At 40.7% G+C, this 16,012-nt stretch overlaps 1 protein-coding gene across 7 annotated transcripts in view; it reads right to left on the reverse strand.

Annotated features, from left to right (window-relative positions):
• Positions 1-16,012, reverse strand: part of LOC110538558 (nuclear GTPase SLIP-GC) — a 37,876-nt gene that overhangs the window by 15,112 nt on the left and 6,752 nt on the right. For 3 of the 7 annotated variants that reach the window (XM_090197289.1, XM_090197283.1, XM_090197288.1), the window contains exons 2-11: positions 15,261-15,342; positions 14,919-15,034; positions 9,195-9,284; positions 8,953-9,041; positions 8,781-8,859; positions 8,312-8,360; positions 7,878-7,964; positions 7,363-7,456; positions 6,604-6,826; positions 4,318-4,545 (exon numbers count right to left, since the gene is read on the reverse strand). In XM_090197289.1, coding sequence (XP_090053415.1) covers positions 4,318-4,545; positions 6,604-6,826; positions 7,363-7,456; positions 7,878-7,964; positions 8,312-8,360; positions 8,781-8,859; positions 8,953-9,041; positions 9,195-9,284; positions 14,919-15,034; positions 15,261-15,333 — 1,128 coding nt within the window. In that variant the 5' untranslated portion in view covers positions 15,334-15,342. The remainder of the gene's footprint in view (positions 1-4,317; positions 4,546-6,603; positions 6,827-7,362; positions 7,457-7,877; positions 7,965-8,311; positions 8,361-8,780; positions 8,860-8,952; positions 9,042-9,194; positions 9,285-14,918; positions 15,035-15,260; positions 15,343-16,012) is intronic. The other 4 variants (XM_090197285.1, XM_090197284.1, XM_090197286.1 and 1 more) reach the window with 4 other exon arrangements.

Below are 16,012 nucleotides of genomic sequence, written 5' to 3' on the forward strand. Positions count from 1 at the left end.
TGAGTGTCTAACTTATTACTTAAACATCTTAATAAACTTTAAAATTGTGTTAGCTAATTGATGCCTAGTTAGCAATGTTATGTTTTATGGGATACAGTGAAACACATTTAGTTGATATCAGTTTTAATCTGTCAGCACCCCTGACTGGCTAGCGCTTAGCTAGCTAACATTAGCTATCCTATTTTTTCACAATTAATGTGATAGCTAGCTAGCTAACTAATGCTATGCCTAAACACATATTTTTTGTGAATACATTGCTGTCTTTTAATATCAATATGCATGTCAATATGCTAGTGTCTCTGTTCACCAGCATGTTAGCTAGCACAACAGCTAAGGTAGCAACAATATGAGCTGACTTGACATCAAAGCAAGACTTCACTTTTGTAGATGGATACCCTTCCCCTACCCGTGGTGTTGGAGGAGGATTCATTAACACCCTGGAAATATGCTTGTGGTGCACTCACTCATAACACGTTTTCTGAGTGATAAATTAGTTTATCATCTTCAAGCTTGTTACAGGCTTTGGTTTTTCCATTTATGTTTTGAGGTTGGGCTTTAGCACATTAGCACATAGGGCACACCGATTGGTGTCCCCTCGTTAGTCAGTATGTGTTACACCTGTGCTGGTTGCCACCTCTTTAGTGGGAAGGTGTTTCAGCTGTGCTGGCCCAGGTGCTATTTAAGAGTGCCTGGCCCAGTGTTCTAGTTGTCTTGAGAGATGTGTAGGGTCAACACCTGTAGTTGGCGCTCCCTATTTGATTTATAGAAAATATATTCCTTTGTCTGATTTTGTTTTGGGTTGCATACTGTCTTTATGTTTGGTGTGGGTTTTTCTTTTGTTTGCCTCTTCTTTGGCAAAATTAGTGGGTGCTCATGGTGAGTGTATTTTGGGTTCCAGTTGTTGTTGCTAGTCAACTTTCAGTGGACACCCCCATGAGTGTCTTTCAGAACTCCTCCTACAACCCCACCTGTTTTGTTTTGGTTGTTGGTCAGTGAGTCTGTTAGTTCCCCCTTCTGTTTGAGTGACAATTTTGGTTTTCTTGCTGGGGACAAGCTTAATAATGTAAGCAAATGCATGTATTCGCATAAATGTAGCCCAAACATTCAGTCTTTGTAATAATTAGGTATTTCATTGCTTTAAACTAGTAGCTAGCGCATCTTGATCATGTGCTGTTCCTGCTCTCTTTCTAGAAGCAATCAGTTATAACGCAAATAGACAGATTGAGGCGTTCAATAAAACCGAGGACAGATAAATATGTGTACACCAGGTCAAGGCTTCTTGCATGCATAGTGTTGATATGAAGTTAACAATATTACATTTTGGAAAAATAATATGACTTGCCATATTAGGCATAACTCAATTTTATGATGCTTTTCTTCAACCCAGGACTTATTTTCTGTAATCTTTATTTAACTAGGCAAGTGAGTTAAGAACAAATTCTTATTCACAATGATGGCCTACACGGGCCAAACCCAGACGACGCTGGGCCAATTGTGCGCCGTCCTATGGGACTCCCAATCATGGCCGGTTGTGATGCAGCCTGGAATTGAACCAGGGTGTCCATAGTGACACCTCAAGCTCTGATTCAGTGCCTTAGACTGCTGCGCCACTCAGGAGCATTTACGGTGCATTCTGAAAGTATTCAGATCACTTGACTTTTTCCACATTTTGTTTTACTCACTTAATTACTCTAAAATTGATAAAATTGTTTTTTTCATCAATCTACACACAATACCCCATAATGACAAAGCAAAAACAGTTTTTTCTTAAAATGTTCGCAAATGTGTATATAAAATAAATATCACAATTACATAAGTATTCAGAACCTTAACTCAGTACTTTGTTGAAAAACCTTTGGCAGTGATTAACCCCTTGAGTCTTCTTGGATATGACACTACAAGCTTGGCACACCTGTATTTGGGGAGTTTCTCCCATTCTTCTCTGCAGATCCTCTCAAGCTCTGCCAGGTTGGATGGGGAGCATCGTTGCACAGCTATTTTCAGGTCTCTCCAGAGATGTTTGATCAGGGTTCAAGTCCAGGCTCTGGCTGGGCCACTTAAGGACATTCAGAGATTTGTCCCGAATCCACTCCTGCGTTGTTTGTCTTGGCTGGATGCTTAGGGTTGTTGTCCTGTTGGAAGGTGAACCTTCACCCCAGTCTGAGGTCCTGAGCGCTCTAGAGCAGGTTTTCGTCAAGGATATCTCTGTACTTTGCTCCGTTCATCTTTCCCTTCATCCTGACTAGTCTCCCAGTCCCTGCCGCTGAAAAACATCCCCACAGCATGTTGCTGCCACTACAATGCTATACCATAGGGATGGTGCCAGGTTTCCTCCAGATGTGATGCTTGGCATTCAGGCCAAAGAGTTCAATCTTGGTTTCATCAGATGAAATAATTTTGTTTCTCATGGTCAGAGTCCTTTAGGTGCCTTCTGGCAAACTCCAAGCTGGCTGTGAAGTTCATTTTACTGAGGAGTGGCTTCTGTCTTTCCACTCTACCATAAAGTCCTGATTGGTGGAGTGCTGCCGAGATGGTTGTCGTTCTGGAAGGTTCTCCCATCTCCACAGAGGAACTCCACTGTGTTCTTGGGGACCTTCAATGCTGCAAAAATTTGTTGGTACCCTTCCCCAGATCTGTGCCTCAACACAATCCTGTCTTGGAGCTCTACGGACATTTCCATTGACCTCAGGGCTTGGTGTTTGCTCTGACATGCACTGTCAACTGTGGGACCTTATATAGACAGATGTGTGCCTCTCCAAATCATGTCCAATTAATTGAATTTGCCACAGATGGACTCCAATCAAGTTGTAGAAACATCTCAAGGATCATCAATGGAAACAGGATACACCTGAACTCAATTTCGAGTCTTAAAGCAAAGGGTCTGAATACTTATGTAAATAAGGTATCCGTTTATTTTTAATACATTTGCACAAATTTCTAAAAACCTGTTTTCGCTTTGTCATTATGTGGTATTGTGTGTAGATTGAGGCATTTTTAAAAATCTGATTTTAAACTAAGGCTGTAAGGTAACAAAATGTGTAAAAAATCAAGGGGTCTGAATACTTTCCAAATGCTCTGTTTACCTGAGTCAGGAAGAAGAGAACTAGTAGACAACTGTCTTAGTGACATATAGTGTATACTGTGGATCTCTAGGAACAGTTGGCCACACATTTAAATGTATTTGTTTTTAGTAGACCTTAGTCCCAGTTTATTCTCGATACTTTGTTTGTTTATATAGCATTTATAAAAGGCAGAACAATTGTTTCCTTGCTGAAAAATATATAGAATGCCAGTTTCAGTGAGAAGCATTGCAATATCAAGGCAACTTTGTAACTGCTGACCCAGTTTTTCCAAAGCCAAACCTGGCCATTAGCCGCTGAGCCTACCTTTTAAGATGCCAAAATAGAAAATCTTTTCAGTATCTTAATTTTGTTTTTGTTGTGTGTTTTCTGATTGTTTTAGTGCATTCAACAAGGTTTGGATGAAGGACTTCCACAGTTCACCCAAAAAGGCAATAGTTCTGAACTGGGTTTGATTTAGTTTTGTTATTTTCATGAATCAAATTTTGTTAATTATCTTTTAAACTTCCATTGGTTGAAAGCTATTGCTCAATTGTCACTTGGCTCATGTACATTCATGTATTTTCCCTTTTAAACATCCTAATATCAACATCCCCTTAGTGTTCAAATTTCTCTCATGTAGATGTTGTAGCTACTGTACATAAAAATACAAAATAAACCATTTATTTGCTAAATATCTGGTCTTTGCTCTTATCGTCATTAGCATGCTCACTTCAAGTTGTATTGGGTTAATTTGATCTGTTAAGACATTGCATACATGTTTAGTACATTTAGTAATTTTAGTATGCTTGGTTTAGTTTTCTGTGAGAAGCAACTAATTTAAAGGGAATGTGATTTGGTTTATGTAGATACAATATTTCAATGTTAACACAGAGTAACCAAAAACCTGATTTCATTTCATATGTATACTATGTTTGCAGCAAACACTTACATTTTTGCCACAAGCTTTTCAGAATTGTTTGCCACAAGTTCACAAGTCTCTGCAAATTTGCTGCAGTAGTTTGCCGCAAATAATTTGCATGTGAAAATATGCGCTTGCTGCAAATTTGTGCCAAATTGGCCAAAGGTTTGCCACAACTGTTTGCCAGAAGCCAGTTTTTTGGTAAGGGAATAAATACATTATTTAATATAATTTGCAATCAGTTGTGGTTACCTTCCTAAAATGATTTTTTAAAACAATGATTTTCACCAAAGCACACAATCTTCATAGAAGTGAACTAGCATGACAGTAACTTACTGTGTCACATACAAATATTTTCTTGACTGATAAACGAAACTCTGGAATTTCTCTGAAGTGCTTCCTGTCCATTAGTTCTTCTAAGGTTGCCCCACGTCCATCTTTTCCATACAAAGCTGATATCTTTTCATCATCATCGTCATCGTCGTCATCCCTTTCCTTGTCTTCATCATTTCCATCCTTGTAAGATCTGTCTCTGAAGATTGACCATAGCTCCTCTTTCCATTCCTAATAAAAATGTAAAACCATTACAAATGTGTAATGCATACTCTCTTCATTTGAATGCTAAGTCCTGTGTTATGAAACTACCTAGCCCCCCAAATGGTGACCAACACATAGTATACAAATAGGAAACAAAAGGCGGTATGCCAAAACTAAAGATTTACACACAAGAAGCTTGGGATGGCCCAAGAGGCTACAGACCAGCATCACTGCAATCTGACTAATTATGACCCACACTCACTAGCAACTTACTACTGCTGTTACTACAATTACTGCTCTGCTATTAGGCCTTTTACTACTACTACTACTACTACTACTACTACTACTACTGCTGCTGCTACTACTACTACTACTACTACTACTACTACTACTACTACTACTACTACTACTACTACTACTGTCACTATTACACTATGGCAACCAAACCACAACTATTTATTATAGTCACTACCTGGCTCTCTCAACATCAACTCCCTTCCCCTCCCACAGAGGTTTAGAATTGTGGCTAGAAACCACTGTTTGCCGTTTCCAGGTGGGCACACCCTTCACCATGTTACTGTGCAAGGAACATTATGCACAAGGGCTCATCCCATCCCTTTACCCCTTTACTGTGGAAGGTACCGCAGTGTGCAGCCTTATAACTTGTTCAACCTTAAATAACGTTCTGTGGCAGGTAGCACAGTTTCTGATCAACTCTCATTCATACCTAAGAACTACAGGAATGAAGCCTATCAGATACTGCAGTGGGAATCTAGCTCTCTATTTGTATAAAGCCTTTGTTTCCTCATATCTGTCAGAACATCAAAGTGTTTAACCCTTTCCATCTTGTCCTGATTGTATAACACATTTAGCGAAGCACCTTACACCAATCAGAGAGCTGAATTAGCCATCATGTTGAGCCTGCGTGCTGGCTGCTCTGATGAACTCTCATTCTGCCACTGAGTCATTACTAAAGAACTACAGATCATGTAAATCGAGTGCTATTTGCATGTGAAAATGTCACGGGATGCATTTTCTCTATTGTTAACATGTTTGTTGGTGGCCCAGTCTTTGAGGTTACTCACAAATGAAGGAGTGTGACTTGTGTGCATTCTAATCATCAGCTCCACAAACCCTGCTGGCTTATTACTGTAACATGCTATCACTCTGTTTCCTCTATACTGTAAAATAATGATTAATGTGACTTGCTTCAGCAGTCACATTCTTAATTTTGGTAATATTTTTTGACTAATGGCTAATGGCTTCTATTTAGTGCGCTGGGTGGTAGCCTAGCAGTTAAGAGGTTGGGCCAGTAACTGCCCATGTGCCCTTGAGTAAGGCACTTCACCCTAATTGCTCCTGTAAGCCGCTCTGGATAAGAGCATCTGCTAAATTACCAAAATGTAAAAATGTCAAATTTAACACATGGTGTGTGGCAATTCCCTACAATTCACACCTCCTGTGTAGATGGTGTTGATTAGCATAAAAATCTGTGCTCACTCCCTCTTTTCCACCCAAAATGTATCTGTAGGTCAACGTTGCCGAGTGAAACCAGCTGGTAGGCAACCTCAGCGCTGTGTAGCGCGCAACCATTTTGCCGGTGATTTCACCTCCTCATGAGGTCCGTATCTTCCAAAACAGAGATTTGAGAAAGGAACATAGGGTGTGTAACAGTTTTCCTTGGGTTTAGTTTAGATTTCAACCCTGCCCACAGCTGGAACCACCCAAATAATCATCAATTCGGAGCACAGCTGCAAGTGACCCGATCGTAGCATTAATATTTTTATGTGCAACATGGAATTGAAATTTAAAAGGACCAGTGCACATAGCAAGAAAATCCCCCTCAAATCTGTGCCTTTTGCAGGCAATGTTAGGCTACATTGTATCGTTGTTCCTTCTATCAATGCTTCTTCTAAGTTAATGGAAGGTGTCAATTGGGTCAATGACAGACCTCGATTCAGATCTTAGTTTTAGTGGCCTTGATATGTTTCAAAGAAGCCTTTCATTAAATGTACTGTTTACTATGACACCACTTCTAAAACATTGTGAGATTAGAATATAAACAGATGAAACAGATGCTATTACCTCCTCTGTCATGAACTCAATCTCTGCGATGTATTTAGAGTCCGAGTCTGTCATATTGGCCTCCACCTGAATCATGACCGAGGTGCATGCTCCTTGGTTTCCAGAGGGCAGCAATGTCGTCTCACCCAAGATGGTGTTAATCAAGAAGCTCTTACCAGCTCCAGTCTTCCCAAAAACACCCACTATCTCTTTTTTGTCTTTCTCCAAAGTTTGGATTTTACCTCTGTTAAAAATGAAAGACAAAAACAAAAACAATTAAAGCAATTTAGTGGCCTGTATGCATCCCCCCACATTTAAAAATGCATACCTGGAGCCTCCCGAGTGGCACAGCGGTCTAAGGCCCTGCATCGCAGTGCTAGCTGTGTTACTACAGATCCTGGTTTGATCCCAGGCTGTTTCGCAGCTAGCCGCGACCGGGAAACCCACGAGGTGGTGCACAACTGGCCCAGCGTCGTCTAGGTTAGGGAAGGGTTTGGCCAGCTGGGATGTCCTTGTCCCATCTCGCTGTAGAGTCTCCTGTGGTGGGCCGGGCGCATGCACGCTGACACAGTCACCAGGTGTTTCCTCCGACACATTGGTGCGGCTGGCTTCCAGGTTAAGCGAGCATTGTGATAAGAAGCAGTGCGGCTTGGAGGGGTTGTGTTTCAGAGAACACACATCCCTCTCCTGAGTCCGTACGGAAGTTGCAGCGATGGGACAAGACTGTAACTACCAATTGGGGAGAAAAAGGGGTAAAACATTTTGTAAAATTATGCATACCTGACGAAGTCAATGAGTTTCGTAGAAGGCAGATCATCAAGTTTGCTTTTGATACGTTGCATGATCTTCTTCACCTCTGTCTTGGTTTCAGTTTCTGGCAAAGTTAAACACAGGTCACCAACCAGCTATAATCTTGTTGTGTCAACATGTTTATAAAGGTGGAAAGGATATTACAGGGAAATAACAAGTGGAATGCACAGTGACATTCAGATCTGCTATATCAAAAACTGAGATGAAATGTTGCTGTGTGCTGACATTACGTGTTGAGTTAAAGGAGTACTCCACTCAAACAACCATGTATTTACTACTGTTAGAGAGATGGCTACAAGAGCAGATCAATGCACTCTATAACACCACTGACAAACGTTGATTTTGGAGTAAACTGCAATTGTAGCTTGTCCTACTGTGCAACATGCAAACAGTGAACAGAACAGTGAACTGTCAGTCATGGTTTCCAATTAAACAAGTGTTTCTTAAAATGATTGTGGTTCATATAAACACCTTCATCCACCTACCAAATGTCTCAGTTATTCTGGACGCAGCAACACGTTGTCGTTTCTTTGTTTGTTTGTTTGCATGGGCCTCATCAGATTTCCTTTTGCCTGGAAACAGTTGGAAACGTCTTTTATTAATTAATACAAAAATCATCCAACAGCAGTCACATATCTTCCAATCTCGTTATAGCCAATGCTGTTAAGCAAATGAGTTGTATCAGTCGGTGAAAAATCATTTCAGATTATTTACTTACTGTATACATGTGGTACATGGTACAAAGGGTACTTGCAACTCAAGTATAAAGTATCTCATAATTCAATGCTTAACTGAGTGAGTTGTATTATATGTTTTGGAAACATAGTATCACTACATTTTCCTTCTTGTCATTTTCTAAAACTAGTATTTTAGCATAATTTTTCTGTAAGTGGAGATCTGAAACATCAGTGCTTTTTACTTGGGATATTCACTTGAAGAGGGGGTATTTTACTGGTCGAGGGTTCACTCTGAAGAAACACATAGATAATCAACAGGTTAACGAAGGAATTGTTCCACAAAACTTACATCACAAACATATCCCAATTGTTACCTTCTATGTAGCCTATATCTGTACTTTTCTTGCTTTAGTTTGAGATGCATTTTCTTTCTTAATAATTTGGGTTTCTTCCTGTATGCTGTTTTCACTAACTGGTGTTTATAGATTAGATGTTTGCTATGTTGTGTAGTGTTGTGACTATGAGAAAGCGCTTCCTAAATACATTCGATTGTCATTATCTTAATGTATCATTTTTGTCCCCGTGGAGTGCACTGCTATCATAATGTATGATAATTCATCTCTGTAAAATTGCCTAAAACATATCCAAGCAGTGCCGAGAAGTGATGCCTTAGCTGTGACCACGGACAAATGAGATATAGATTTTATCCACCTGGTCAAACACTGTTTTCCCCATTCCAGAGGTGTTCGTTGTGGGCACACTTCCTGTACCTAAGAGTTTAACCAATGACCTGGCAACAGAGTCACAGCAATTGTCATTTTGTTGACACCAACGGGACATTATATATAGTCAGTGATGAATAAAGAAATGATGTGTTTCTTACCTTTTAGTCTCTGCTTGTTTAGGAGGTTGATTTCTGGGTTTTATGATGGCCTTTTGACAAGACTCTTGGTTGACCATCTCACCAGTAACCTGGGGACAGAAGCCGTGTTGAGTTATAGTGTGACAGATATAAAGGTCTGTATACTGATCTAAATAAAACAGTATGCATTTGGTTTAGTTAATTGTACTCGGGCTGAGATTTCATGTACTGTATATGGTTATATAGGAGGGTAAAGATGGTACATTTTCTGAGGAACTCTTGGAGGCCTTAATGGATACTGATGACCACGTGGCCTCTTGAATGTTCTTATCGTCATCGGGCTGCTTCTGTTTCTGAAGTTAAAAAACACAATTCTCTAGTTGTTAGGCAAATAACAAGAATGGTACAATAACAGTTCAGACTAGTTACAACAAATCAAATTATATTGGTCACATACACATGGTGCTTGTGCAATATACTATCAACATTACGTTTCTGTCATAAACATCAACATTATCCAAACTACAAGCTAGAACAAGCGCATTTTAATTTCACTGGTAGAATCAGGAAGTTTTGACTTCCTGGACATTCGTCTGCTCATAGTGCACCACAAAGTCCAGCATTCATAGCAAATGCAGATACCGCTCGCTAGGTAGATGGGACGTGACCACAACCTTGGTTGATGGCGTTGTTTACTTCGAACGACTAACGCACAGTAATCTCAGAATGTACTGTAGCATTTAATTTTTTTAAACGTTTGTTTTTCACTAACGTTTGTCATCATGCCCATGTGTTGTTCTGTCTGGCTGTGCAAACTACAAACAAGCTTGAAAATGAGTTCTCTTTCACTGTTCTACCTACCAAAGATTTACCCCGATGCTGCCAGTGATTTGCGACTATCAAGAATGACGCTTACGATGACCAAAGATTATCAGAGGGATTTTTTGGCTGAACGGAATCCATTTAGTTGACAGCTGAGAAGTGATGCGATACTGTACCATCATTTTCTCTCTTCACAACAAAATGGAAGATTCTTGATTATTCGCTGGAATAGGTAAATTAGCTAGCTAACATTACAGTCCTGTATTGAACTTGGTAACCCACCAGCTAAATCATATAGCTAGCTATCTTTTGGATGCATACTGTCAATCAATTTCGCCTATGCCATTGTAGTCACTAGAGGTTGACATGGGAGTGAATATTCATTCCTGTCCCATCTTGTCCTGTCAAATGTTTTCCCGTACTGTCTTGATTCCGCAACAGTTCTATAACCCTGGAACTTTCCTGTCCCAACTGAATAAAAAAATCACTCCCGTCCTGTGAACATTTTCTACACGCAGAAATCTGAAATAACTTCCTCCTAGCTGTTTTTCCTCTCTGATTCAGATGGGTTGGGTTAAATGCGGAAGACACATTTCAGTTTAATACATTCAGTTGGGCAACTGACTAGGTATCCCCCTTTCCCTTTCCTTTCCCTTTCTGTCTGTCCCCGGTCTGCGCTAGCATCACAGGAAGCACAGCCGCGAGCTGCCCAGTGACACGAGCCTACCAGACGAGCTAAATCACTTCTATGCTCGCTTCGAGGCAAGCAACACTGAGGCATGCATGAGAGCATCAGCTGTTCCGGACGACTGTGTGATCACGCTCTCCGTAGCCGACGTGAGTAAGACCTTTAAACAGGTCAATATACACAAGGCTGCGGAGCCAGACGGATTACCAGGACGTGTGCTCCGGGCATGTGCTGACCAACTGGCAGGTGTCTTCACTGACATTTTCAACATGTCCCTGATTGAGTCTGTAATACCAACATGCTTCAAGCAGACCACCATAGTCTCTGTGCCCAAGAACACAAAGGCAACCTGCCTAAATGACTACAGATTCGTAGCACTCACGTTCATAGCCATGAAGTGCTTTGAAAGGCTGGTAATGGCTCACATCAACACCATTATCCCAGAAACCCTAGACCCACTCCAATTTGCATACCGCCCAAACAGATCCACAGATGATGCAATCTCTATTGCACTCCACACTGCCCTTTCCCACCTGGACAAAAGGAACACCTATGTGAGAATGCTGTTCATTGACTACAGATCAGCATTCAACACCATAGTACCCTCAAAGCTCATCACCAAGCTAAGGAACCTGGGACTAAACACCTCCCTCTGCAACCCGATCCTGGACTTCCTGACAGGCCGCCCCAGGTGGTGAGGGTAGGTAGCAACACATCTGCCACGCTGATCCTTAACACTGGAGCTCCCCAGGGGTGCGTGCTCAGTCCCCTCCTGTACTCCCTGTTCACCCACGACTGTATGGCCAGGCACGACTCCAACACCATCATTAAGTTTGCTGACGACACAAGAGTGGTAGGCCTGATCACCGACAACAACGAGACAGCCTATAGGGAGGAAGTCAGAGACCTGGCCAGGTGGTAAGATAATTTTGTTATCAATGTTCATAAACTTCAATTAATCTACTCCGTCTGCAACCCAGAGTTTGTAAGATTCTGGTTGAAATGAAACAGACAGATTTCTCAGCTTACAATAGTCAAAGTGTTTATTCACGAGGACGTCCTAGTCCGTTGTACAAAACCATCCATTTTATACTGGCTCCTTACACACATACCTTCACATACAAACAGTAGGTATCCTACGCACATACTTCCACACAAACAGTAGGTGAGTTTTATCTCTATAGTTCTCACCACTGTGTATCACTAGCCCAGCCGACAGTTCCATTCCCCCGAGATTAGGGAGACCTTGAGAAGTACTCCCTGTCCTCTCCCAAGTCTCTCGGAGGCTTAGCCAGGTTGGTGCAAACACAGTTTAACTGTTCTCGGTATCTTTCTTCGGCCCTCACATACAAGTTCAAATCCTGAGCTACGCCTTCATCAGACAGTCTGTGTTTTTCCACTATACAGATACATTGTTAAACCTAATTCTGACTAAAACTACACACATCATAATATAATTTTATGATTGTAATCAATTTCATACAGTTATAAGGTTTCAGAGTGGAATTATTTTATCACTATCTTTCAACATATACATTATTTTATCACTATCCCTCAATGTAACCATGACTAAGGAGATGATTGTGGACTACAGGAAAAGGAGCACCGAGCACGTCCCCATTCTCATCGACGGGGTTGTAGTGGAGCAGGTTGAGAGCTTCAAATTCCTTGGTGTCCACATCAACAACAAACTAGAACGGTCCAAACACACCAAGACAGTCGTGAAGAGGGCATGACAAAGCCTATTCCCCCTCAGGAAACTAAAAAGATTTGGCATGGGTCCTGAGATCCTCAAAAGGTTCTACAACTGCAACATCGAGAGCATCCTGACCAGTTGCATCACTGCCTGATACGTCAATTGCTCGGCCCGCAACCGTAAGGCACTTCAGAGAGTAGTGTGCACGGCCCAGTACATCACTGGGGAAAATCTGCCTGCCATCCAGGACCTCTACACCAGGCGGTGTCAGAGGAAGGCCCTAAAAATTGTCAAAGACCCCAGCCACCCCAGTCATAGACTGTTCTCTTTACTACCGCATGGCAAGCGGTAACGGAGTGCCAAGTCTAGAACAAAAAGGCTTCTCAACAGTTTTTACCCCCAAGCCATAAGACTCCTGAACAGGTAACCAAATGGTGACCCTGACTATTTACATTGTGTGCCCCCCCAACCCCTCTTTTATGCTGTTGCTACTCTCTGTTTATCTTATATGCATAGTCACTTGAACTATACATTCATGTACAGTGGGGCAAAAAAGTATTTAGTCAGCCACCAATTGTGCAAGTTCTCCCACTTGGGAGGCCTGTAATTTTCATCATAGGTACACTTCAACTATGACAGACAAAATTAGGAAAACAATCCAGAAAATCACATTGTAGGATTTTTTATGAATTTATTTGCCAATTATGGTGGAAAATAAGTATTTGGTCATCTACAAACAAGCAAGATTTCTGGCTCTCACAGACCTGTAACTTCTTCTTTAAGAGGCTCCTCTGTCCTCCACTCGTTACCTGTATTAATGGCACCTGTTTGAACTTGTTATCAGTACAAAAGACACCTGTCCACAACCTCAAACAGTTACACTCCAAACTCCACTATGGCTAAGACCAAAGAGCTGTCAAAGGACACCAGAAACAAAATTGTAGACCTGCATCAGGCTGGGAAGACTGAATCTGCAATAGGTAAGCAGCTTGGTTTGAAGAAATCAAATGTGGTAGCAATTATTAGGAAATGGAAGACATACAAGACCACTGATAATCTTCCTCGATCTGGGGCTCCACACAAGATCTCACCCCGTGGGGTCAAAATGATCAGTCGTTCGCTGCCCGCACCCGCCTGCCCGACTAACATCACTACTCTGGACGGTTCTGACCTAGAATATGTGGACAACTATAAATACCTAGGTGTCTGGCTAGACTGTAAACTCTCCTTCCAGACTCATATCAAACATCTACAATCCAAAATCAAATCTAGAATCGGCTTAATATTTAGCAAAAAAGCCTCCTTCACTCACGCCGCCAAACTTACCTTACTAAAACAGACTTTCCTACCGAACCTCGACTTCGGCGATGTCCTCTACAAAATAGCTTCCAATACTCTACTCAGCAAACTGGATGCAGTCAATCACAGTGCCATCCGTTTTGTTACCAAAGCTCCTTATACCACCCACCACTGAGACCTGCATGCTCTAGTCGGCTGGCCCTCGCTACATATTCGTCGCCAGACCCACTGGCTTCAGGTCATCTATAAGTCTATGCTAGGTAACGCTCCGTAACAGTCTGCCTTATCTCAGCTCACGATAACAACACCCACCCGTACCCGCTTCAGCAGGTATTTCTCACTGGTCATCCCCAAAGCCAACACCTCCTTTGGCCACCTTTCCTTCCAGTTCTCAGCTGCCAGTGACTGGAACGAATTGCAAAAATCGCTGAAGCTGGAGACTTACATTTCCCTCACTAACTTTGAGCAGCTAACCGATCGCTGCAGCTGTACATAGTCCACCTGTAAATAGGCCACCCAATCTACCTACCTCATCCCCATATTGTTTTTATTTACTTTTTTGCTCTTTTGCACACCAGTATTACTACTTGCTCATCTATCACTCCAGTGTTAATCTGCTAAATTGTAATTACTTTGCTACCATGGCCGATTTATTGCTTTACCTCCTCATGCCATTTGCACACACTCTATATAGACTTTCTTTTTTTTCTATTGTGTTATTGACTGTACGCTTGTTACTTACATGTGTAACTATGTGTTGTTGTTTATGTCGCACTGCTTTGCTTTATCTTGGCCAGGTCGCAGTTGTAAATGAGAACTTGTTCTCAACTAGCCTACCTGGTTAAATAAAGGTGAAATAAATAAATAAATAACAAATAATTATTCGCTGGAAACTTTAGACTGTTCTCAGGGCTTTGTTGTAGCTAGAAATGTTTAAGTTGCGTCGGGACAATTTTAGCATTTTAGCAAACCCTTTTCCTAAACTAAACCTAATTATCCTAACCTGCCAAGTTAATTCTCCAAACCTACCACGTTAATTATCCTAACCTGCCACGTTAATTCTCCTAACCTGCCACGCTAATTCTCATAACCTGCCACGTTAATTCTCCAAACCTACCACGTTAATTATCCTAACCTGCCACGTTAATTCTCCTAACCTGTTACGGAAAGTCACTTATGCTATTCAAAACTGGAAGATATGCCCAGAGCACGAAAGGGGGATACCTAGTCAGTTGTACAACTGAATGCATTCAACTGAAATGTGTCTTCCGCATTTAACCCAACCCCTCTGAATTAGAGAGGTGCGGGGGGTTGACATAATTGACACTTCCCCACACGAGTTGTAGTCTTTCAGAGACTGGAAAACATACCAGTTCGTTGGCAATTAATCCCCTGATAGGAACATCACTGAAAAGACTTCCAATGGATCTATAATCATAATCTGTGCCACAGTAGTTATTGTACACCTAGTTTGTAAAGTACCTTGAGAAATGCTTTGTGTTGTTTTCTAAATCTAGACCTTGGTCCTATTTTTGGAATCAAGTTGATGAAGTCTTTCTCCTTAAGGAAGAGGAAACTTTCTTCATCAATTTCTTCATCTGAAATGAAGGAAATGTACATTTTAGACATCTCAATATCATAAAATAATAATCACTGTATCGAATTAACAAATATACATACATGTTTACAATTGGGGTGAAATCTTTAGTTGAATGTAATACAATGTACAATAATACATATATTATTTTAATCAAATCAATCAATAATTGTATTAATACACAATGTATTATACAATGTATAATAATAGATCACACATGTCTTCACCTTCAAACCTCTGAATCAAGTCACTGAGGTTCCACTCAGTTAATTTGTCTCTGACGAAATCAAATGATGCCATGAGACTTTACTATGAAGGGAGAGAAAAATGGTACAATTTAGATGATTTAGATATTTGTGGTAGGCGATATCACATTCCCTTTATTCCAAAAGGTTTAAGTGGAACTATAAAGAAAAACATGATGATTTATTAAAACAACAAAAACACAAGCCATTCAGTATTTAAGCTTCATTTTCAAGAGAAAATCAAGTGCTCATGTTCTTGTGATTCCTAACCATTTTGTTATTGTAGGATGTCCGCAATCATTTTTCAGAGACTTATTTGTTCTCAGATGAGTGAAGTTTCTCTGAATGCAAGTATATCGGTCTTTTCACTCCTTATCTACATATTCCTTTTGAAATATATGTCAATGTTCTAATATTTACTTTGCTATAACTATTTGAAAGGTTGAGGCGCCTTTCAAGACCCTTGTCTTTTATTATTTACCTCTGCAACACAAACTTTTCATTTCTCTTTTACTTCTGATCTTCATATTGTTTTGTCTTTTAATTCTCATTAGGAATGCTAATTTCAGTCAATTTTGCTGCCGACTAACTAACTAAATGAATTCCAAAAAGTACAATTATGTGGCCATTGAAAATACTATGCATGGTACAAGGACCCAACATTTGTCATTAAGAGGTTAAAAAAACATTAGAATAGTAAGCCTATCATCTCATATTATTGAACATGCAGCAGC

The sequence above is a fragment of the Oncorhynchus mykiss genome, chromosome 13 (assembly GCF_057628025.1).
Source record: "Oncorhynchus mykiss isolate SJ-2025 chromosome 13, ASM5762802v1, whole genome shotgun sequence".
Lineage (NCBI taxonomy): Eukaryota > Metazoa > Chordata > Actinopteri > Salmoniformes > Salmonidae > Oncorhynchus > Oncorhynchus mykiss.